The 25,197-nt window shown below is 32.4% G+C and overlaps 1 protein-coding gene across 1 annotated transcript in view; it reads left to right on the top strand.

The window, feature by feature from the left end:
- LOC125051529 overlaps positions 1-23,702 on the top strand; it is a 35,517-nt gene extending 11,815 nt beyond the window's left edge. Inside the window, exons 2-4 of the mRNA XM_047651910.1 lie at positions 15,351-15,395; positions 15,869-16,562; positions 23,332-23,702. Of these exons, the coding sequence (XP_047507866.1) occupies positions 15,870-16,562; positions 23,332-23,349 (711 nt within the window). The 5' untranslated portion in view covers positions 15,351-15,395; position 15,869 and the 3' untranslated portion in view covers positions 23,350-23,702. The remainder of the gene's footprint in view (positions 1-15,350; positions 15,396-15,868; positions 16,563-23,331) is intronic.
- The last annotated feature ends 1,495 nt before the right edge of the window (positions 23,703-25,197 follow it).

The following is a 25,197-nucleotide window of genomic DNA, read 5'->3' as shown; positions in this document are numbered from 1 at the left end:
AAATAGATGTTGGCCGATTCTCATAGATACCGGATAAGCACAAAATTTTTTATCAAAATCGGTCAAGCCGTTTCGGAGGAGTATGGCAACGAAAACTGTGACATGAGAATTATATATATTAGATTGATATTTGTTCTTCAATGTCCTGAAAGGCTGGATGCACTGCTGGTAAAAAATTGTTGAATTTAACCCTTTTACATTTTGTTTGGTTAATTCTCCGACAATTTTGTCGTCGGATGTATAAGGTAATATAAAGATTAAGTATTTCTGAAATGACTCTTAGGGACAATAACTTTAGACAATAAGCACTCAAGAGTTTATAATTTAATAGGTTTTTATTGATAAAAAGCTTGCCAACGCTCGGCACACTGATACATTGGTAAAAAAAAACGCACAATACAATTTTTAATGTGACAAGCACTTAAAGGCAAACATGACATACATGTAGTAGTCTAGTCGACAAGTTGAAAATGGAACAAAATAGAGATACTACTCTTAAAATTATGTGCGATAGCTCATTAGATCCGGAATGACGTCTAGAAAAATGTGCTAAAAGCGTGTATTAGCACATAAAAAATTGCAAAAGTTATAGACAATTAAAGATGAAAAAAAAATGGCATTTAGTTTTTTGCCAATATTGAATAAACTATTAATATTTAAGAAATTTCAAATAAAGATTCTGAAAGAGGAGGAAATTTCCAATAAAAAACTCCTGACTCCCGGAACTCTATCTCCATTATTTATAATGTTAATTTAACGCTGAAAATAGGTCTGCGGGTGACATTTTTAGGATTCGCGCGTGGCGTCAAAAGCGACTACGGCACATTAATTAATTTATTTAAGGTATTGAATATTTTTTTTTAAATTTGAAAAAATTATGGTGTGTTCTGAACACTATAATTAATTAATTCCCGTTAAAAATTTTACTTAAAGTTAATTTTTCAACAAGTTAAATAATTGTTAACTAACGAAATTTTCTCGAACGACCGTCTTAATTGTAAGTGAAAAAAAATGTTTTAATAATGGTCGTAAAAATATTTCGCTTCGTAGAGCCTTTCTTACATACATACTTAACAAGATCGTGCCATAAAAGTTAAAAAAATATTTATACTTTGTTTATAACAATTTTTTTACTTAAACAAAAACTTAAAAATCCATGTAATGTTGTTAAAAAAAATTTTTTTTTCTAAATCATCATATAATCGTTTTTTTATTAATACAAGATATTTATTGATTTGCAAAAAAAAAAATTCCCGCCATTTGTTGATAAATTTTTTTTAAACAGATTGATTAAATCAATGTTTTTTTAAAAAAATTTAACACAACTTTATTACATTAAAAATTTTATGATTTTTAAAAAAAAAAATTTCCTTAATAACAATTTTCAATTGTTTATAATCGTTTTTTTTAATTTTCTATTGTTTAAATAATTAGTTAAGAAATTTTTTTTTCTAAAAATCATAATTAATAGTCCTCTATAAAGTAACAGAAAAAAATTTTTTTTTTAATCAACAATTCTATTGTTTATTAACTTACCAAGTTGTTATAAACAAATATTCAACTTTCTTTTATTTTTTTTCTAAAATTTCTAAAATTAACAAAAACAACCATATATAACAAAGTATAGAAAAAAAAAATTTTGAAATTTTTTTGATTATCATGAATATTACTTTTATTTAAAATTAAAAAAAAATTTTTCTATACTTTGTTATATATGGTTGTTTTTGTTAATTTTAGAAGTTTTAGAAAAAAAATAAAAGAAAGTTGATTATTTGTTTATAACAACTTGGTAAGTTAATAAACAATAGAATTGTTGATTAAAAAAATTTTTTTTTTCTGTTACTTTATAGAGGACTATTAATTATGATTTTTAGAAAAAAAAAATTTCTTAACTAATTATTTAAACAATAGAAAATTAAAAAAAAACGATTATAAACAATTGAATATTGTTATTAAGGAAATTTTTTTTTTTAAAAATCATAAAATTTTTAATGTAATAAAGTTGTGTTAAATTTTTTTTAAAAAACATTGATTTAATCAATCTGTTTAAAAAAAATTTATCAACAAATGGCGGGAATTTTTTTTTTGCAAATCAATAAATATCTTGTATTAATAAAAAAACGATTATATGATGATTTAGAAAAAAAAATTTTTTTTTAACAACATTACATGGATTTTTAAGTTTTTGTTTAAGTAAAAAAATTGTTATAAACAAAGTATAAATATTTTTTTAACTTTTATGGCACGATCTTGTTAAGTATGTATGTAAGAAAGGCTCTACGAAGCGAAATATTTTTACGACCATTATTAAAACATTTTTTTTCACTTACAATTAAGACGGTCGTTCGAGAAAATTTCGTTAGTTAACAATTATTTAACTTGTTGAAAAATTAACTTTAAGTAAAATTTTCAACGGGAATTAATTAATTATAGTGTTCAGAACACACCATAATTTTTTTAAATTTAAAAAAAAATATTCAATACCTTAAATAAATTAATTAATGTGCCGTAGTCGCTTTTGACGCCACGCGCGAATCCTAAAAATGTCACCCGCAGACCTATTTTCAGCGTTAAATTAACATTATAAATAATGGAGATAGAGTTCCGGGAGTCAGGAGTTTTTTATTGGAAATTTCCTCCTCTTTCAGAATCTTTATTTGAAATTTCTTAAATATTAATAGTTTATTAAATATTGGCAAAAAACTAAATGCCATTTTTTTTTCATCTTTAATTGTCTATAACTTTTGCAATTTTTTATGTGCTAATACACGCTTTTAGCACATTTTTCTAGACGTCATTCCGGATCCAATGAGCTATCGCACATAATTTTAAGAGTAGTATCTCTATTTTGTTCCATTTTCAACTTGTCGACTAGACTATAGAGATCATACAAATATCAATCAAAACATTTATCAAACAAAACAAACATTACAAAAAAACAATTACTAATTTAAAAAAATAAAAAAACAAAACAAAAATCGATTTTATAGTGTGAGGAGAGCAACTGTGGATATCTAGACCAGAATGAAAATAATATAATAATAATTCAGAATGCTTAATCTGGACATCGGTGAGCTTTGACCAAAACGTGTTCTACGGAAAGGAGGGACACATGGAATGATGGGATGCCAGTATCGAAACTTAAACTTAGATAGAAGGTTTAGGTTAGGTTTGTGTTAAAGAAGTTTTATTTAGACAATTTAACATAAATTTAATTCTTAAAAGAATTTCTAAAGCGTTGCAGTTAGTGAGAATATCTTACTTAACTAGAGAAAATACTTACGTCACGCGTGTTACGAAATTTTGTATTTCATTCAATTTTAATTTCACGCGAATTCCCAGGAAAAAGAGTACAATATGACTTTCTAAAGTAATGATAGCATCATGAGATCATGTTATTCCGCATTGAGATGCCGACCTTATTTTTTACTAAGGAGGCATGTGGGTTACATCGGAAAGATTTATTGCATACAGTCTTTATTTTAAATGTCTTTGAGGTTGATTAATGTTACGTAGCATGATGACAACTGATCCTACTTGTAACTGCAAATTGTGGATTACGCAATTCCAGTGAATTTAAAAACTCCGTGGGATAGTTGACTACGTCATCCTGGTTTACGGTGTCGACTGATTTGAAGGAAACCAACATAAATATTTCTCTAAATATTTTACTTGAGCGAGCATTAAAAACGCCACGAAAATCGTCACAAAATCCATTGTATTTTTTTAATGTACAGGGACCCCTACATCCTAGCCTATCAAACACGCAATCAGGCAGATGTGACCGAGTGGCTAAGCAGCAGGGGAGTGTCGAGATCTCCCCCTTCTTAAAAACGGACATTATTATCTTAAAGGGTTGGCGTCTCCCGCCGGGACATCTACTCCGGAAATATCGTCATAATGAGAGTCGGGGCCCGCTACCCAGCGCTACCCGCGTTACCTCTCGTGCTATTGTTGTGACTGACATGTTTGACAATCTTGCCGCAGATTGTATTATACATTTGTTTATAAAATAGTTACGTGAAAAAACGTAATAAGTTCTATGCCATAAACTCACATGTTGCACAACGTTTGATAAATTTTACGATTTAAATATTATCGGCTTCGTTGTAACCTGCTATGTACTTAAATGTATGTAATAAAACCTTCCTTTGGAGAATATTTTCAATATACAAAGCACGCGAAATTTCAGACGCTTTTTTAAATTTAAATTTATTGATTTAAAAAATGCGATAATTATCTCGAAAATATATTTCTTGATCCAGACAAATTGTTATTTTAAATTATTAATTTATTGACTATTCATATGTCAATAATATTGTCATTTCATTAATAAATTTTATGATTTTATAAGATTGATGGATTTTGAATCTTGAATCAAATGAGATAGGTATTAATGGCGTACTTTTTATGCGTAAAAATGTACTCACATCTTATATTTATTTGTTAAAAAAAATTATCCGTAATACAGACCGGAATTGGGGGAGTACAATTAGCGGAATTCTCGCGGACAAAGGCCGACCCCTAATAGGGTTCTAGTTTTATGTCGATTTCGATTTATAAGGATAAGATAATATAGCAAATTAAATTAAATTTATTTAGTACTTATTCCACTTTGAATTTATTTTTTATCGCTGATATTGGTAATTTAAAATAATTAAACTTTTACTGAAGTAATCATTTTTATCTTTTTGTCAAATTGTCTTCACACTCGCGCAGTGATAAGAGGTGGTGTAATATACTTTTGCCTTAAAAAATCAACTTAACGTAAACAACAACATATTTCTTTATTCTCATTTTTTATATCATAAAAATATTTACCAATTACGTACGAAGCTCATGTTGACGCGTAAACTCGGCTAAGGTTAGAGGAAATGGGGAAATAAATATTTTATCGTAAATTATTTCGTTATATTTTTAATTAATGTTTTTCCTATTAATTATGAACCGCCAATCTATCGTGTTTAATCTATGTTTGCAATTTTTATATTGATAAGGCTTCCGTTGTTTTCATAATACAGGAAATCACGATAAAATTGAAATAAATATAAAACTTTTGTATTGTAGTTAGTTTTAGTTCTGAACAGTAATTTGGTTATTGGTTTGTGGACTCAGTTTCCAAACTTTTTTTTTTTTTTAAAGACAATTCACACCAATTGACCTAGTCCCATGCTAAGCTGGTGAAGCTTGTGTTTTGGGTACTAGGCAACGGATATACATACATATTATAGATAGATAGACATATAAATACATATTTAAACACCCAAGACCTAAGCACAACACCAAATGCTCATCACATCGATGTTCGTCTCAGCCGGGGATCGAACCCGGGACCCATGGATTCGCAGTCAGGGGTACTAACCACTAGACTAATGAGTCGTCAAACTGTCACTAGGTCCGTTGTGCGTAAAGTCCTGGCTAACTAAGCCAGCCAAACTCCTTCCAAAAGCACAGATGCCTCCTGGGCACTTCGCAGGTTCACGGAGCGACCTTACTGTTCCGAGAATTTCTGCACGTTGTTTAGCCACAGCCTCGCATTCCAGGACTATGTGGGTGACCGATTCCTCTGCGCTGAAACAGCCTCTGCACATGGGGCACACTATGTCTGTCGCGCCTAGGACAAAAAGAATATTAAGGAGACAATGGCCCATAATTGTCCCTGTAATTGTTTTGAGATGAGTTTACTACTACTGTTTACTGTACTGTTTGTCTTTTTGCTTACTAACGCTGTCAGCACAGATGCACTGTCGGATACGCACTTAATGCAACAGTCATTTTTATCTATGGTTTTTGGATCTGAATCTTTCCGGCGAACCATCAGTTTATGCCAATAACCATCATATTATCGAGAATAATGTTTTTGGGGTGACAATTTAATATATTATTTTCATAAACTCTATTCGGGTAGCAGTGAATAACCTACCTAATGCAGGCAATGGAGGTAGACACATGAATGTCTATGTCTTTGGTAGTTTCTATTGTATCACCTTTCTGTGCTCAACATAGAGCGAGCGATGACCTCTACATAAAAATGCTGCAGGTTTAAACATAATGGTACAAATATGAATTGTGATTATAGAAAGTAATAGATCGCACGCTAACCTCTCTTTCTCTTACATTAAAAAAAATCAGTGGCGCTACAACCTCTTTAGGTCTCAGTCTCAGGTAAACTTTAAATCTTATAGGCAAGTAGGTGATCAGCCTCCAGTGCCTGAGTGCCTTCCTCACGATGTTTTCCTTTACCGTTCGAGCAAATGTTAAATGCGCACATAGATAGAAAGTCCATTGGTGCACAGCCGGGGATCGAACCTACGACCTCAGGTATGAGAGTCGCACGCTGAAGCCACTAGGCCAACACTGCACTTTGTCTTACATTATTCAAAATTATTTAGATAAAACTTCTATAACCGACAATTATTTTACACACAAAGATATTCACTTCAGTCTCAGCATTCACTAGTTTTTACTTGCGCTAGTCTAACGATAACCAGTGATGGTATTTCTTGGTAAAATTAACATCTATTCAAGATAAATCTTGTTCGTTCGCGCATACATTACCAAAGTTAGAAACCGTATCATTTTCATGTTTTGTTAATAATTGGTGCGCATCGTGATATATTGTGAAAGTTTGTGTTAATGTCGCTTAGTAGTAACTTATTTTATTCACTCAATTAAACATAGGTAAACAAGTTAAAGAACATTAGAAAGCGTTGCAAAAAATATCGAAGAATTTAATTTCTAATAAATACATTTATTTGCAAAGAAGGTTTTTAAGATTATGATCACAACATTAAGATCAATTCATTATAAAAAACCGCATAACTAGCCATATAAAAATGGGCTCACTGTCGTCGACATATTGTTGTCGAAACTTATGATCTAAATACTCTTCCACGCTATAATTGCCTTTAAAATAATCTAAATAAGAAGTTGGGCTTTAAAAGCTCCAACCTTAGATGATTTTACTTATATTATATTAAAACTAGTATAAATTTATAATAACTTACATTTCAACCTAAGCTCTACCAAAAAATTACGAAAATCAGCCCATTTTTTAATATATTTTTACAATATTGACTTATTATCCTTAGTTATTATTATAATATACTTATCGATATAATATGTATCACGTAATGTAAAATATATATTTTAATCATTAAATAATCGTTTAACCGTCACAGCCTACATTGAATACTGGGCGTTGACATTTCGAACCAAGTTCAGTTTCGTTATCGTTGAAGGATTTCGGGTTGAGGTAAAGTCTAAGTCTCCAAGAAACTTGGTGTGCTCATTAAGGCAAGACGATACTTCTACACTCCTTGCTATTTTGGCTATCACTTGCAACGGCAAGCAAGCCCCACATGGATTACTGTTCTCACCTCTGGGCATCTTATTTAAGGCAGTTTTTGACGCGCACTACCACTATGTGGAACTTGCTACCCACTGAAGTATTTCCGAACCAATTCCTAGGGTCCTTCAAGGTACCAACCTTCGGGAGCCCTCTGGCATTGAGTGTCCATGGGCGGCGGTATCACTTAACATCAGGTGAGCCTCCTGTTTGCCCACTGTTCTATAAAAAAGCGTAACTTAGAAGAGTGTTTTATTGTAAATGACTATAATTAGATAATGGTACATTCGTACAGTATTTTCACTCATCAGGTCTCTACCGCAAATGCAATATGCAATTTTAGTACAATTACAGAATGTAATTAGAGAGACCACAAGTTGTACTGGGTACGTTACCTCTCGCTGAACCACTGACACGAATCTCAAATTACAAACAATATGATTGTGTTTCTGTAACTGTACTTTTGAAATTCGAATGGACGATTTTAAATCACTTCGGGTATCAGTACTTTGTATTTTGGCTGTACTTTAAATTTACTAGGGTACTACTTTATTATAGTTTGGTATGTATTCGTATACGTCTATATGATGTCAGTCTAACATAGGGCCCAAGCTTTGTAGATAGAGAATTAAGTAAGCCTTTATTGCTGTATTTATATCTTTTACATTATTTACTTATTTGATTCGGCAAACGTTTGTTTTGCCATGTATATTATTTCTAGGAAACATTTTTTTAGTTCAATAAAATAACTATCTACAATAATAACAAATAGGGTTTGATCGTATGTATGTTTGCATGCTATATCATACAAAAATAAAAACAAAATTTTTTTTTTTAAAAATAAAATAAAAAATCTGGGGTGAACATCCCTTATCACTTAGGGGTTTGAAAGATAGATAGTAGCCGATTCTCAGACTTACTAAATATGCATAAAAAAATTCATAAGAATTGGTCGAGCCGTTTCGGAGGAGTATGGGAACGAACATTGTGACACGAGAATTTTATATACATTAGGTAAATAAAATCATAAACTCATTTGTGTTGCGTGTCTTGCGAGATACGCCCCGCCCCGGCTACATTCTTGACAGACATGTTCTGTAGGCCATTTCGGTCTACTGTCATCGGTATTTGTAGTTCATGCGTGCCTGGAAATTGAGAATATCAATGAATAAGCACTCATATTTATTAGTATTACAACTAATCAGCTTTTCTCTCGACAAAGACCTCCTCCAAATGTCGCCATGTTGATCTGTCGCCTCACCTGCCTTCCCTTGCTTCTCTTTGCATCGCTGGAATACAACTCTGTTTCCTTCACTGACCATTTTTCCTATTCCTCTCTTACCATGTATCCTGCTCGTTTCCATTTCAGTCTTTTACATTTTTTTATATCGGATAAGCTTCACGTTTTGTTGATTGAATGATAAATTAAATAACAATTAACAACCTAGTAATCCATTGGTAACTAATAAATGGACCATCTAAAGTTTGTAATAAAAAATTCTTATAAATTTTAAAAAGTAAAAAGTCTTATACTCAAATGTAACATAAACTATTTAAAAAAAAACGTTTTGTAATATCCATATTTAATCTAATATGTTATGAAATTTACGAAAGAGTCGAAATCATGTTTCTTCCTAAAGAAGAGAACAAAATAAAAAGCAGACATGTAGGTTGTTAAGTAACATATTCATTGACATTATTTTCCTATTGTTATTCGAAATGTGCTAATCAAGAGACGTACAAATGACATATATATTCATGATTTTATTACGCATGCGTCAATCCCCTTAAAGGAGTAATTAGCGCTTTATTAGATTTTTTAGTATTATAAATATTGGTAAGGTCGACCCCGATCCGTCACGGTACGCGTTATCACTAAGTTAGCCTTATCGGGCTGTATCTAGGCCGACCGCTCTCACCTTTTTTAGCATACCTTTGAGATCTTTCTTAGACAATTTTCTTTTATACGCGCTCAATATGATCACTACGAAACATAATAAAAAGCTATGGTGATATAACCTTTTAGGTTTCGTGATCATTTATTTATCTTCGGCCTTCTATACCTGACGCACACAATCGAGTCTAAGGAATTTCATCTCGATGTTTTTCACCGTACGAGCGAATGTTAAATTCATAAACACTAAAGAACCGCAAATACACAAAATATGATCTTAAAAGACAAGAATTATGACAGATTATAACAGTAAAGCTTAAAATAATTATTACAGTAGGCATCAAGGATAAAGAAATACTCCAACAAACATAGTTTTAAGGGCATAATTTTAGCTAGCCCCAATTCCAAACCAAACTTTAATAGTTTGGTTTGGAATTGGATTAGAAATATATTATTAAAATATGTAACAAATATTTCTTTAAGTTTTGGGACATGACTCTCCTTCTTAGGACATGGGTATTGGGACAATGCTACAGCTCAACTTGCAGTATTTCCTTTCTAAATTGCCTGTTAATGTATTAACATATTCATGATTAAAATATGAGAATGAATTGATACAATTTTAAATCATAAATAATAATAAAAAATAAAATAAATTTTAGTCAGTGTAAAAACTTATTGTCCTATTACATAGCCACTTAAAAAAGGTCCTAGAATATGTATATTTTGTAGTTAAAATTGGTTCCGCATAAAACTTTATCGCACTTAGCTGATTATTCAACTAACACATTAATTCTTAGTAAATGGAGGTCTAGACAATATTGTGAACTAATCAAATGATTATATATCCCACTTAAAAAGGGAATACAATATTTTTTTTAATTCCTTCGTTTTTTATAAGCGGTAATTAAGATTTTTTTTATAAATCGATAATTGTACACATAATGAACTTGGCCTCCGACTAATTTATATCTTAATATTTAATTATTTGACCTTCAAACAAAGAGTACTCTTCAGCCAATTTATTGTACACATATGTTAAGAATTGGGCAGTGATGGTGATGCCCTTAAAGGCAAGGCTGCGTTTGACGTCATTTAATACTGAGGACACGTGGATGTGTTGAGAAAATAAATATGCAGGCACACCCCACAACTTCAACAGCGATTATAATATTAATTTTACGTACGCAATTGCAAGTTTACTGAAATTGAAAAATATGCAACAAAATTATTTAAAGCCGTAAATTATTTATTCACACTTCGTTGCAATAAAAACAAAAGAAACACAAATACGCGGCCTTATATTATTATTATTATAAGCGCTCTCTTCCACGCAACCATAGTAAGAGAAAAACTAAAAAGAAACACGATGAGTGCAAAAACTGCAGAACCAAATGATATATTAAAAAAAATATAGAACCTTAATCTAAAGTAATACAAAAAAAAACGAATAGTAATGCAATACGAAAGAAAAGGAAAACAATGACTTAGTGAGACATTGGAAATTGTTATCAATCTTACAGAGTAAGTAGCAATGCAGATCCCTCAATATGTTGAATCTATGACAATTCATTATGTTTTAACATTAATCGATTTCTGCCATAAAATTTTTGTATAGTTATACCAAAGGGGAACCAATATGTGTCCGATAAATAGCTGCGCAGACCTTCTTTATTCTTTAATTATTCTTTCATTCGTCATTGACCTAACAGTGTTTGTACTGCAGTACAATCGCCATGAAAATTTCCTTTGACCCGTCATATGGTAGACTATTATCGGGTCCTCACCTACCATACAGTAAATTCCAACCAATACATAAAGCCCTCTAGACAGACATGTCTAGGACGGAAGCGATGATTGAATGATAGGTATGACGTGAGATGACGATTTCACAAAGAACATTCGAGGATACGACTGTGTGGATGCATAATTAGCAAATGCAGCCTTGCGATTATGTAACTCACTTTTCGATCTCACACAGCGGTTTTCGCAGCGTCCCTCTTTGTAGTTTATTGTTTATAAGAATGCCAAATCATAAAATGACTACTTCACGACTTATTTGAGCGCGACCGCCGCTGCGAAAACCGCTGTGTGAGTTCGAAAAGTGAGTTACAGAATCGCAAGGCTGCAATCAATGAAGAGAGTTTCAATTCAATTGTGGCATATTAATAAAATAGAACGGATGACCCGTTCTATAATTGGAGCATCCGAAGTTTTAGTTTGGCGAACTATTTAAAGAAAATCGTCTATTTTAATATAGGCTACAAGCACGGATTTATCACATTATTTACATAACTAATTAGTTTCCTTAATTTAAATGTGTAATCGCGTTAAGCACCAATGGACCATAATGAAAGAATTCACCGTATTCAACAAAAAGCGATTCGAATCGTTGTCGACCAGTCACTTTCCGAGCTGCTAGATCCCGTTATGTAGAGATGTGGGGTCTCACTGCATCTTTTACCGTATCTACCGTGGAGGGTATTTAGAGAAGTTGTTTGGATACCTGCAGCTGAGTTTCTTCATCGGACGTCGAGGCAGAATACGAATTTCCATCCGTATCACCTTGACGTCCGTCGTTCCACAACAGCCTTGCGATTCTGTAACTCACATACTACTACTAATAAACTACAAAATCCCTCCTTATCAGAATGCCAAATCGTAAAATGACTGATTTCAGCGCGACCGCCGCTGCGTTTTCGCAGTGAGAGTTCGAAAAGTGGATTACAGAATCGCAAGGCTGAGCGGTTTTTAAGGCAGTTTTTGCGCACCACCACTGTGTGGACCAGCTGCCCATTGAAGTTTTTCGAACTAATTCGAGTTAGGGTCGCACTTGCGAGCCTTCTGGCAATGTGAGTGTCCATGGGCATATCAACTAACATCAAGTGAGCTTGCCAGTTTGCCCTGAACAAAAAAAAATACGAGAAATTTTTTGTGCATTTGTTGTCAGTTTTAATTAAATTAATTACATAAAAGTCAATATTGTATTAATAAAAAAAACTGTTAATTTATCACTTTTCCAATAATAATTGTTTAAAATTATATTATGATTAATATAACGTTGAATTTGTTCGACCAGGTGTTACAAGATTTTTTCATTGAGTTGCATTTGCGTCATTGGTTCTATGTGAATGGCGAAGTTAAAGGCCGATGTAGGTTCAAGACTGTATAAGTATTGATCTTGTCTTTCGTAAAAAATAACCGTGACTTTATTTTACACATCTATAAAACACGAATAAATACTGTCTTTGGTTGCTGTAGGTACTTGCTGTCTTGTGGTGCTGTTTTTTCTCGTGGAAGGGAGATGACACTAGGTTCAGTTTTATTAACAGGGGCGGTGGCGTTGGGTCGTTTAATTCCCTCAAATATGGTTGAGTAAAACGATGGCTGGCTCACACATCATGCACGCTGTGAACAGGTGCCAATTCCGGAAACTGGACTGCGAGATTTCTGTTCAGTTTAGACATAGACATAAAAATTTTTACTAACAAAAACACACACATATACACACAAAATAACAATAATCAAAGAAAAAAATAAAATAAAAAATAAAATGAGAGATATCAAAAAAAAATCCCTTTCGGTTCGTTTCAAGTGTGTAATGCGTGTGTACTGTGGCTGTATTGGCCCTGGCTCAGCATTATGCTGAGGAGTAGAATGTTCCACAGCGCTGGTCATTCTGCCAGAGACCACAGCAGCTAGTTTTGTAATTTAATACAAATAAAGAGTGGACCTTATCTCACTCCTTCTGTTTTCTTCTATCTATGTTTACCATAGTCATTTTGTATGATGATTTGATATTTTTAAAGAGTACCGAGAGTTTTTAACGCCGCCATTTTCTCTCGGCCTACACCCTCTGTCTTCTTTGCCGATGAGGGATGTCTACCCATACAAATTTAATGACGTGGAATACGTGATACCAGAATCTTATATTCCATAATAAACTTATTTTTATTTTGTTAACGAAAGTACTGAAATAAATTCTCTCATATTTATGGTTGAATTTATCAGGGTATGCGTTTGTTGTGGTCGTGTTGGGATAAAAGGGTATTGACCCTGTTCTTTGAGTAGGAGAGTGCCTGGAGTGAGTCAAGGCCAACATACCCCTGTAATTTTGGTGTGGTTAACCGATGCTAATTCCTTTTTAACTATTCCCTTGTATTTTATTTTTTATAAAATAGGGGGCAAACGGTCTCACTTGATGTTATGTGATACCGCCACCCATGAACACTCTTAATGCCAGACGGCTCGCGAGTGCGTTGCTGGCCTTTTAAGAATTGATACCCTCTTTTCTTAAAGGACCCTGCCCTGCCGAAGGATTTGTCCTATAGGTACAACGTCTAGAACTATTAGTATGGCTTGAGCAGGCTAAAACATATTATAGACTCTGCAGTGGCTATGAGCAAAACAAACCAAGTTGATGTTCATGACATTTCTTAAACAAGGACAGTAGTATTTTAGGGTTTCACATTTTTAACCGACTTAAGGAAAGGATTTCGGTTATAAATTTCACTTGTATTTTTTTTTGGATCGACAAAAATAAATAGATACCTCAATTGATACAATAACACAGACTTATTTTCAGTCGTCCAATATCCTTAAAGCTATACAATTACATACTTGTTAAAACTAATTAATTTAAATAAATGGTCCAATCTCTTCTGTTAGGCTAGACTTCACTTCTTCAAGGCTGTCAATTTCTGTATTTTGTATCATAATTGAAAAAAGTGAGTAATGTTTCGAGTTGTAATGAGATAACATAATTGTTAATTGTTAAATGAAAATAACCTCACTATATCTTACACGGGTATACATTAATATCATCAATTACAACGTCATCATTATTTAAAAAAATATTATAACACCTGTTGTAACAAATTTCTTTTATAACTTGAGACCTAAGATGTTTTTAAATATAAGATACTAGATTTTACAAAGTATAACTATTTGGTCTATATTTAATTCCAAAAATATAAAGTATTTTCAATATTCCTAACCTATATAGTAATTATAATAATAAAAAATGCATATTATGGAAAATTAAAACAAATTTAAAAACGTCCGTTTATAATCCATAATGTATAAAGTTATACAATAACGAAACATAAATGTTAATTAAAACCTAAACATTACAATCAAATATACAGCATTTACAATATTCCTAACCTATATAGTAATTATAATAATAAAAAATGCATATGGATAATTTAAAAAAAATTAAAAACGTCCGTTTAAAATCCAAAATGTATAAAGTTATACAATAACGAAACATAAATGTTAATTAAAACCTAAACATTAAAATTAAATATACATCATTTACAATATTCTTTACCTACATACTAATAATAAAAATTAATAAAAAGAAAATTAAATCAAATTAAAAAGTTAGGTCCCTGTGGCAGTGTACCTTTAACGCTGGCTGCATTTCCTCGCTGTATTGCGATACTTATTCGTTGAGCGAGGAAAGCACCAGCTCTTGATCCCACTGCCCAAGAGTCGTTACTCCAAAGGGAACAAAATCGAAGTTGGAGGAAAGACTTATTTGAGCCGTTTATTATTTCCGCCTGTTCTTTAGCCGCCACAGCATTTTTGCTTGTCCGAGGGAAGTGAGAGGGGGCTAACGTGATACAAGTAGCATCCCATACTCCGTCCCAACTTCCAAGGGATCAACGCCATCCGGCCACTTGCCAACGTTTCTGCTTGATTAATACTTATATTTTACTTCCTTGCTTTTATACCAATTTTGATGATTTAAAAAATAAGGGAGCGTTCAAGTATTACGTCACGCAATTTTTTGGAGATTATTAACCCCCCCCCCCCCCCCTCCATGTAACGCGCCGTAACGTTTTTCTGTACCCATTATGTGGTGTAACGTACTGGAAAATTGAAAATAATATTAACAATAACGCGTAATTCAATAACGTAACGTAAAGTAACGTTTTACAAAAGGACTAAAAAATTCGTTACATAATTCTTGAACGCTCTCTAAGATGAGGTTCAACCTTACACAATTATTATTACAGTCACATAAATATATATAATAGTATTAAATATTTCATCTAAGAATTATCCGTACCAATAACATAAATTTTTATATTTCGTTTCCAGGTTGCATGGAAATTACTCCGTGAAGCAAACTTCGACAAAAATAAGGTATTTCAATTAAATGTTTATTGGTATTTCATGAAACTGCGTCTATGTATTCTTACAAAGCTTGCGTCATCGCGAACGAATGTAAAGTGCTGATATGGATTACAAAATTGCATGCATAATATACTTGTGTACATTCTTTCAAGGTTCAAACCTCTGTTATTGTCATCATTTGCCTTATATTTTTTACAAAGTTTGTCTTTAAACTCGTTTTCCGTATTACTCTTAAAAGTCTCGTATGCATACTGTATTTAGTTACAAGTTTTAGTTACGATAAAACTAATGGAATTGTGTAACGAACTATGAATAGTGTATTTGCTTTTAATATTTAAACTACATTATAAAGCCAGTTATCTCAAAGTACATACGTTAAATAGGCACTTTTATTTGTTATCTAACAGTTGAAACTTGCTTTTATTGCCAAGATAAGGTAATTTTATGACTTTTAAAAATAATTTGCATAAACCAATTTCCAGAATGCCTCGCCTAGAGAATCCACCACCGGAAGACTTCCGCCGCATCCTGCGCGAAAAAGCACTGAACCATAGTCTATTTTACATGAAACTTGGGGCAGGAATCGGCCCCGAACATGTGCGAGAGTCCTCACAGCCGCAGAATCACTCCGCGCGCCGACAAAGCGACACTGCTGCGCGCGCGCGCAATCGGCAAACTCAACCGCGTGTATCAGAACTTTTAAAACATTTCGAACCTGGACCGATGCAGTATTTGCGTATACCACGAGCGATAACACCCCCAGAAGACATTAGTTCATCAGATGATGATGATAGAGCGGCGATCAGGCGCCGCAGCCGTGACCTGAGCGACGATTCGGCTGTCGAGCTGGAGCCGCGAAGGCGGCATTCCCACCCTCGGGATATAACACCACCACCAGATCCCATGTCGCCGAGAAGAGAGAGAACATTAATCGAGGCTAATGTGGTGGAAATTGGGAGACGCGGCAGTGAGGGATGTGAGACCAGAGCGCGGTGTGTGAGGACTCCCAGTGTGGTGGTTAGTGACTACTCTGATGGTATCGCTGTTGGTGCTACTGAGGAAGAAGTGGACTGGCTGCGTGCGAGATCCCTATCAGCTGACTCTGCGTGCTCATCTTGTTCTACGCTTTCCAGCCGGGATGATGAGGAATTTGAGTCTCCACCTATGCCAAAAAAGGTAGGAATTTTGATTTACTAACATTAAACTGAATGTTTATTACATATATGATTGAATAAACTACGAGATTTATTAAAAAAGTTAACAGTTATGAAATAAAACAGAAAATATAATTTTTATTGTATAAATTTAATCGCAATAAACATAAAAGCGTTGAACTATTAAATATTGATAAAATTTTATTGATATTACGATAAAAGGCATTTACATACAAAATATGTAAATTATGTTTGACATCTTTGACGTCAGAAGATTGTTGCGTTTTAAGTCAATATTGATTTATATCTCCAATTAAGTTAAAAATCGCAAGAATTAATTATTTATTTATGTTTCTGACGCACTAAGTCAATGTATTCATGAATGTTATTGAAATATAAATTCCCTTTGAAACTACGCTCGTTTAGAAGCACGCTGGAGTTTCACTCCTTCGTGGTTGACAAATACACTTTGGAATTTCGCTTGTAAAAACAGCTCCCTACAATCTTTCCTAATAACAGTATAACATGGGTTCATTCAAGCGGCGGATAAATAGGCCTAGACAGGCGTGCCATCCTATAAGCCGCTCACATAATATAAAGTAGTATCGTAGCTTTAAATTATCGTCTTGGACATGAATGAAACAAATATAAATGTATATAGAGCATTAACCACTGTCAAAGTGACCTCCATGTTCACTGAGCCATATTTTAATCCATGGGTTTCCTGCATTAACTGTTAGTTACAATAAACATAACGGATGCTTACATCCGCTTAGATATTGTTAAACAAATGGAGCATTACTCTAACTTGATATCATGGCTTAAATGACTATTCAAGTACTATGAAATGTTTTGGTATCTGTAGATGAATAGCTGTTTTTGATACTGTTTTAGCGGTCATTATATTTGCCAGCAATATGCTTACTAGACGACTAATACGTAAAATTGTATAGTTATCGTAAAAGTAAATATTTGGATAGAATAGCATTCATGTTGTTATCCAAAATAGAAGAAAATTTTACATATGTATGAGAAAATTGATTGCCAAAACCTCTAGCTATAATCGTCAGAACTGAAGCCTATTTTGTTGCTAAGGACAAATCGTACTATAAAAATGGTATCGAAAAATCTCGAAGGCGAACTAGATTAAATAATCAAATCAATTTCTATAAAAAACATCGATATCAAAAAAAATTCTATACGAATTTTTCGGCCCACCTAATAAACAAAAAACTGACTTTTTGACATTCTACGGGAAGACGCCAAATGAAAATTGTTTTGATTTAAATACCGATGACAATTAAGATTGTACTCATGATACTAGTTATGTAATAACAATAATAATGGCGACAGTTTTATTTTCATATCTATTGTTAGAATACTTGAGTTTTCTCATCGTTACGCAACTAATTGACAATAATTTTCTGTAAAAGGTTTGTTTTGATGCTGTAAAGAAAATTTTAATTGCTAGGTAAATCAACTGCCTATATGATGGTTTTATTTAACAAATAAAACAAAGTATTAGATATTGATTTAATTCGGAAAAGTGTTTTATAACATAGTTCGCGTATAAAGAGTTAACTTCTATACTAGGAATAAAGAGGGAAGATATTTTTGTTTGTTACGAATAAGCTCAAAAACGATTGCAGCAATCTCAAAAATTCACCATTAGAATGCTACATCACTGCCACAAGTGCCATATTTAATTATATTATATCAAAAAATGCCTAGTCGTACAGACTACTATTAAACATATTAAAATTAGTTTAAAACTTGTACATATAATTCGTCTAAGATAATACAAGTGTTAATGTATATTTTGGTAAATTACATATATACAAATGGGCCCATTATTCTAATGTAAATTTGTACATAACAGACTTGTGCCACAAAACAACCTCACGGACGCCATTGACGTCACCGCTTGTATCTCGTTTCAATTCTCGTTCAAGTTTCAAACTCATTTTGTATCTTAGGTATTATCTACTTGAGGTTACTAAGTATATTTCTGTATATATTACTACATGTACTCTTAGTATATATCTCTTACATATACCAAAAGTAAATGACGAAATGGACAAAGGAAGGATATGATTAAGTCCATCTTTACTAAATAAAACTATATTTAACCTACTAAATCAACATTCAATTAATAAAAAATAAAAATAAATCAGTGGCGCTACAACTTTTTTAGATCTGGGCCTCAGATTTTTGGATCTGTTTTCATGATCATTTGGTAATCTAATAGGGAAATATGTGATCAGCCTCCTGTGCTTGACCCACGCTGTTGACTTTTTTGGGTCCAAGGCAAGCCGGTTTCCTCACGATGTTTTCCTTCACCGTTCGAAGGAATTTTAAATGCGCATATAGATGCAAAGTCCATTGGTGAGTCGGGGATCGACCCTACGATCTCAGGGATGAGAGACGCACGCTGAAGCCACTAGACCCACACTGCTTTTAACATTCGTTAAATTTGAAACTAAATGCGAATCTTCTGCACATATCTGGAGCAACGCGCCTTAACTTTTCTACATTATTCTCAAGAATACATACTATATAGTTTACATACTTAATTACCAACTTGAATTTAAATGAATGTTACAAAATTGTAAATAATTGCGTTTAAAGAAGCGTTGCGAACGGACAAACTTATATGATTAAATGATTATGCGCGGCTGCAGCTGCTAATTCTCTCTGGTTTCCTTTGATGTTTGAATGGTTATAGACCTATTAATATTATAAATGTTAAGGAATACGCCCCTCATACGATATATTGTGCTAAAACATCTGAGGGAAGGTTCTGACATATTATTTTCTTCTTCATAATAGCCTTTTCGATCCTCGATTTAATTTTTTGGTACTGCGAGATTCGAAGGTTATAAGTTTATAACATTATCTACGGGTATTGAGAGAGCTACATCGAAATTGCATACGAAAATGTCGGTATTCGAAGTTAGTCTACCGGCAAATTTCGCTTGAAGACAACGATCCTACCTTCTTATGTTACAACAAAATATCGAACGAAGAACAGTGTTGGCAGAGTGAGCATGACCTCGAATTACGGCTTAATTTTTCTTTCTATGTATGCATTTAGCATACATCAATTATTATTACATATTTTACATAGGTTAATCTTTTTTATTGTCCGTCATTAAGTTCTATTATTTGTTAGTGCCTATAGTAGTTAGTTAATTTTTTTTCTTTAATTTCTTACGTTTGTTTTTTGTTTCGTGTGTAATTTTTTTCATTTGTAGTGCTTTACACATTAGGGCCACCAGTTAGGACAGGATTGTTTTTTATAAATAAATAACACTCACTTTATGAAACATTGTAAGGTAACCAACAAGCTTTAGAACCAAAAACCACGGCGTATGTCAGGTACAGAAAGCTGATCTATGCAGAAAAGATAATCACAAATAATACAGAAATCTGAGGCGAAGAACTAGATGTTGTAATACCATGCATCGTAAAAGCAGCGTCATAGCCTTTTTCCTCATAAGTATGTCATACATGAGTAGTTACAAGTGGCTAAGTTTGAATGGCCGTGATCATAACCTGTTTTGAGAGTATTCGCGCATCATAATAATAAGGGCAACATTACCTTAAGGCTTATTGCGTTAGTGATGAAAAAAAAAACAAGTTGTTAAGTGGGTAACAATAGACGCTAATTTATGCATTGTTTCCCGTCAGTCGATATTTTTTATCGTCCCCACCCATTGACGTCATTATACCGGTTCAAATTGCGCGTTGCAGGGCCGGCGCAAGCACATGACAATATTAATTAAAATTAATTAGAGCATGCTTTCATTAATTTAATATACGCTTTTGATCTTTATTAAAATTGATAGAATGAGTACTGGTGTTAACTATAAATAGTAAGTCGGTGATTTAAATTGCGATAATACAATGTTACCATTTTTAAAATAGTGATTAATACCATAGACATGTGGATATTTAATATTTAAGGACTTGAATTCGTGAATGCATGGAAGTTAGTTATTTCGACTATAATTTGCGTGTTGTTCCCACGAGAATGTAAGTGCGTACTCCTATTTCTCCATGCTTCCTGCTGATATAGGATGAATCTTTGTTTTTAATTTATTATATTACTAGCCGTTTCGCGCCCGCTTTGCTGGACGAATTAAAATAAATTTTATGTTTCATTATTTTATTTTTTTTCATATTTTTATTATTCTTCTTTTTAACTTCCCGCTAAGAAAATTGAAATATTTCGAAAATCGAGTTTTTAACAGATGTTGACGTTTAGAGGTTCTAGGAAGCCTCCCCGAATGTTTCCGCGGTGAAGTCCGTATGGATAAATTTTCATAAAAGTAAAACAGCAATAACGAACGGAACGTTGGAATTTAATAAATAAATAGCCATAAACCATCTAGGAAAAAATTCGCATCGAATGGTGGTAGTTTCATGTCGATACGATCAGTGATTGAGCCTCAAACGAAGACCATTTTCATTATATATATATAGATTATTTATTAATTATTAATTACTTGAGATGTCATGTGGAGCATGGTTGCAACTCCTTACAAACATCGTGTAAAACAAAAAACTTGACGATTAAAAAGTGTGGCGGAGTTCTTCTCTTCTGTTCTACGCCCTTGATTTGAGAACTGGCAGTAAATGTAAAATTAGAAGCATTTAATATAAATTTCTTTTTGACGTTCATAAGTGTACATTATGTTACCTATATGAATAAATGATTTTGATTTTGAAAAATCAATTTTGTTCCACTGTCACAAAAACTCGCTTTTAAATTTGCAATCAGTTAAACAGTAAATATATATACAATTTAAATAAATGAAAACGGGTTCCACCTCTTAATTGTTATCTTATATATAATTAATTGTTATTGACCGATTTATTATACTACATTTTAGCTTGATCCTCGTTTGTGATATGGGCCTATTATTTATATTATTTTGATAAGGATTTGTTTAACATATTAAAGGTATATGAAATCTTTGAATGTGGTTATCTCAGTCTGTATTTATCAGAAGGCTTAATCTTGTCTAGAGCTAAGCTAACGAACAAAAAGGTTATGAGAACAGTGATTAAGATTAATTCGCGTTGTAGTTTAATGCAAATTAAATAAAACGGAAATCACAAAATTGTATTATTATATATAATGCCATTATTTAAGGTGGCATAAAAAGTGATGCAACATTCGTAATATGTTGTCTTAGTAAAAACTACAAAGAGCTCGATTTTTAATTTGAAATTTCAATAAAAATATGATTTGCCCATTAAAGTTTACAAGCGTAACAAGTGTGTAACAGCTAACTTTGTGTTTCTAGAATTACGCAATCATAAAATGTATTTCTATTAATACTTAAAGTTTTAAACGTGCAGTTTAACAATTCGACAGAACATTTATAATTAGCGTGGATATAAAAATGCATTAAAATTGTTTTGAATGGAAGAAACAATTGACCGCAAAAGCATTTCTTTAAATTATAAAATTGGCCCTGTTAACATTGTATCGTAAGTGCACGTCAAATCAACCGAGCAATGTTAATTCAAGTAATTATCACCACTTAACGTTATTTTAAACTGTAGACACACCAGTGTGTTAACACACCAGTGGAACTAAAACCATTATACAAATGTTGGCCTTTTGCTTGTGGTTGACGAAAAACAGCACCATTAAACATCGATATCAAACAAAGACAGATCCATTACTAGCCTTATGCCTAAGATTTGATAGACGCAGAAAGTCCGTCCCATGCTCGATTTAGCGTATACATATAATATTGAACATATTAAACATTAATCATACTATGTATTTGTCTTGCCTGACAAAAGGCGCTACAACCTTCTCAATCAAAAGCAATCAAACGGATTTTTGTAATTTTTGTTTTGTTTATCACTAAGATATATAATTTACAAATCTTGCCACGAATTCGTAGCTGAAAGCAAAATATAATGTTATTCTGTCCCTGAATTAAATGTTTTATTAAATAAAAAATAGATCAGTGGCACTACAACCTTTTTAGGCCTGGGCCTCAGATTTCTGTGTCGTGATCATTTGTGTTTCTAATAGGCAAGTCTGTGCATGACACACGCCGAAAACACGTCTAAAGGCCGATTTACATTATCTTAGTGTTTCGGAGAGTGCTTTAGGATAGTACTTTAGTTGAAACATGTAAATGCTACTTGCTTTAGTAAACGCTACGCTAATGAACTTGCCTTTCAAGTTGTACTAAAGCACTCTCCTAAACACTAAGATAATGTAAATCGGCCCTAAAGCATGTCGGTTACCTCAAGATATTTTCTTTCTCCGTACGTGTGAGTAATTTATCCACACGTCATTGCAAAGCCGGGGATCAAACTAACGACCTCTGGGATGATAAACGCTCGACGAAGCCAATAAGCCAACACTGCTCATTACATCTTTATATGGTACGTTATGAAATTATGAGATAGAAGAGTCGTTAGAAGGGAATAAAAAATACACATTAATTAATAAGCATAATAAATTACAGTACATATTAATCATACAATCTATATTTAGTATAATACTTATTATCAACCCAATCCACTCTAGTAATTTACGTATCTAGTATTTTACCTGGATCACCTCCAACTTATCTTGCTACCCTGAGTTACATTCATGACGATGTACAGAAAAACCGACGCAGAAGATAGAAGCTTAAACCACTTCAAGAACCAGGCCATATTAATTGTAATGCCGGCGGTTTTTCGTACAGGTCGCTCAGGGTATCCTGAATTAGTCTTTCAATTGTGGGTTTAAAGAGTAAAATTGCTTGTTCCAGATCTTAAATGTCGAATGAAGGCGGGTGCCCTGAGCGACCTGGAGCTGGCACCATCTTCGGGACTCACCACTTTCTTAACTTTATACCATTCAAGGGACCATAGAGAATCGATAGATGTGTATAACGTATATAAAACTTTATGTGATTCGGTAGTCTGTTTTCTAACATCATAGACAGCAGACGAATGTCATGAACATTTTGATTAATCTATTCTCTAGTGTCAATAGACGTTTATAACAGCAATATTTATTCTCAGTTATCCTAATCTAATATTGACACTTTTCTGTCTAGTGCTATTTGACATTCTTATTTATTTGATAACAATTCATGTAAAGCTAAACGTACATAAGATAGCTACCATATTAGTTTACGTAACAAGACTATATAAATTCATTAACGAATATGTATGGGAATGACGTTAGTCTATAGTTTGTCACGTGACCATTTTCATACAAATTCGATTGGCTATAGTGGGTCACGCCTAACGAAAAGTGATTTTGTCTCAAGCCCCTAATGCAAAACGCGTGTTACGCTTCTGATACAGACTGTTAAATTAAGTGATACTTACAAGTTACACTTCAATCAATAACCATATTATTTAAAATTATATTATTTATATTTTAAAGATAATATTATATATTAGAAAGTCAGGAGTAAAATCTTTTTTTATTAGATTAAATTTTAACGGTATTTACATAGTTTTGTTCAATTAGATGGCAGCATATTTTTAAAAGCTTTATACTTGATAATTAAATATATGTATATTGCGTAATTATAGACTTTAGTTAAATAATTTACATTGTTTTAAATTAAGAATTTTAATAATTTAAGTAATAAAGAAGCGGTTGACACCACCATCGTGATAAGTGGGTTCGATTCCCGATTGAATAATGTTTTTGGGTTTGTAAATATGAAGATTACTGGTGGTTACTTTTACCGACTCCATCAATGTCTCCTATTAATATCAGTATTAAAATGTATTATTTTATTATCTCGTTATTGTTGTTAATATTTTTGTTGATTTTATCCAAATACCATTAAAATTTTTCAACTACCTTACAAAAGTATTATTTTTAATATTAATTTATATGAAACTACCCACTACTACTAAACTGAATAGTATCGGACAATACAATTATGTCTGACACAATATTCGATTGCTTTTTATATTGTTTTTTAAATTGTTACGTTAAATCAAGAATAACGGAATAAAACATATCAAGAACTTAGTTTTAGTATTAGTTTAGATTAATTTATTTATGGCAATAACTTGTAGGCGATGGTACATTGTGTACTGGGAGATAAGATTAATAATATTTGAGTGTTTTTATTTTAGTTTTGCTTTATACGTATTTTTCTGTTAAAAGTACATTTCTATAATCAATATAAAAAAATTACAGTTCACTAATGTTTGATACGAGTATAACTTTAATTTAAATTAAAATTCTTTCAAGTTTTTCTTATACATTGGACCCATAATAGCCACATCATCAGGTCTGTGGCAAACTCAACATTTTAATCGGGATCGAATTTATGTATAATATTATTAAACAGTATGATGTTATATTGAATTCTCCCAATTATTAAGTTCTTTTTTGTCTTTTTTTTTTTGATTTAGCTTGTGATGACTCCCTTCCATTATTATTTATAGACGTAATGACAAATTATATAATTATGTCAATAAATGTGCTTTTTAGCGAATTATAATTATCAATTTGCACTAAAATACTCACGCCATCTGGCGTCTATGTTATATAACTAAATTTTACTGATTAATTGTTAAGTCTCACCATGTTGAAATATATTTTATAAAATATATTTGAAATTGTATATTTTTAAAATATATGGTAATGAATATAATATACT

The sequence above is a fragment of the Pieris napi genome, chromosome 8 (assembly GCF_905475465.1).
Source record: "Pieris napi chromosome 8, ilPieNapi1.2, whole genome shotgun sequence".
Taxonomy (NCBI): domain Eukaryota; kingdom Metazoa; phylum Arthropoda; class Insecta; order Lepidoptera; family Pieridae; genus Pieris; species Pieris napi.
The sequence above is the reverse complement of the archived record's forward strand: the minus strand, read 5'-3'. Positions and strand labels throughout refer to the sequence as shown.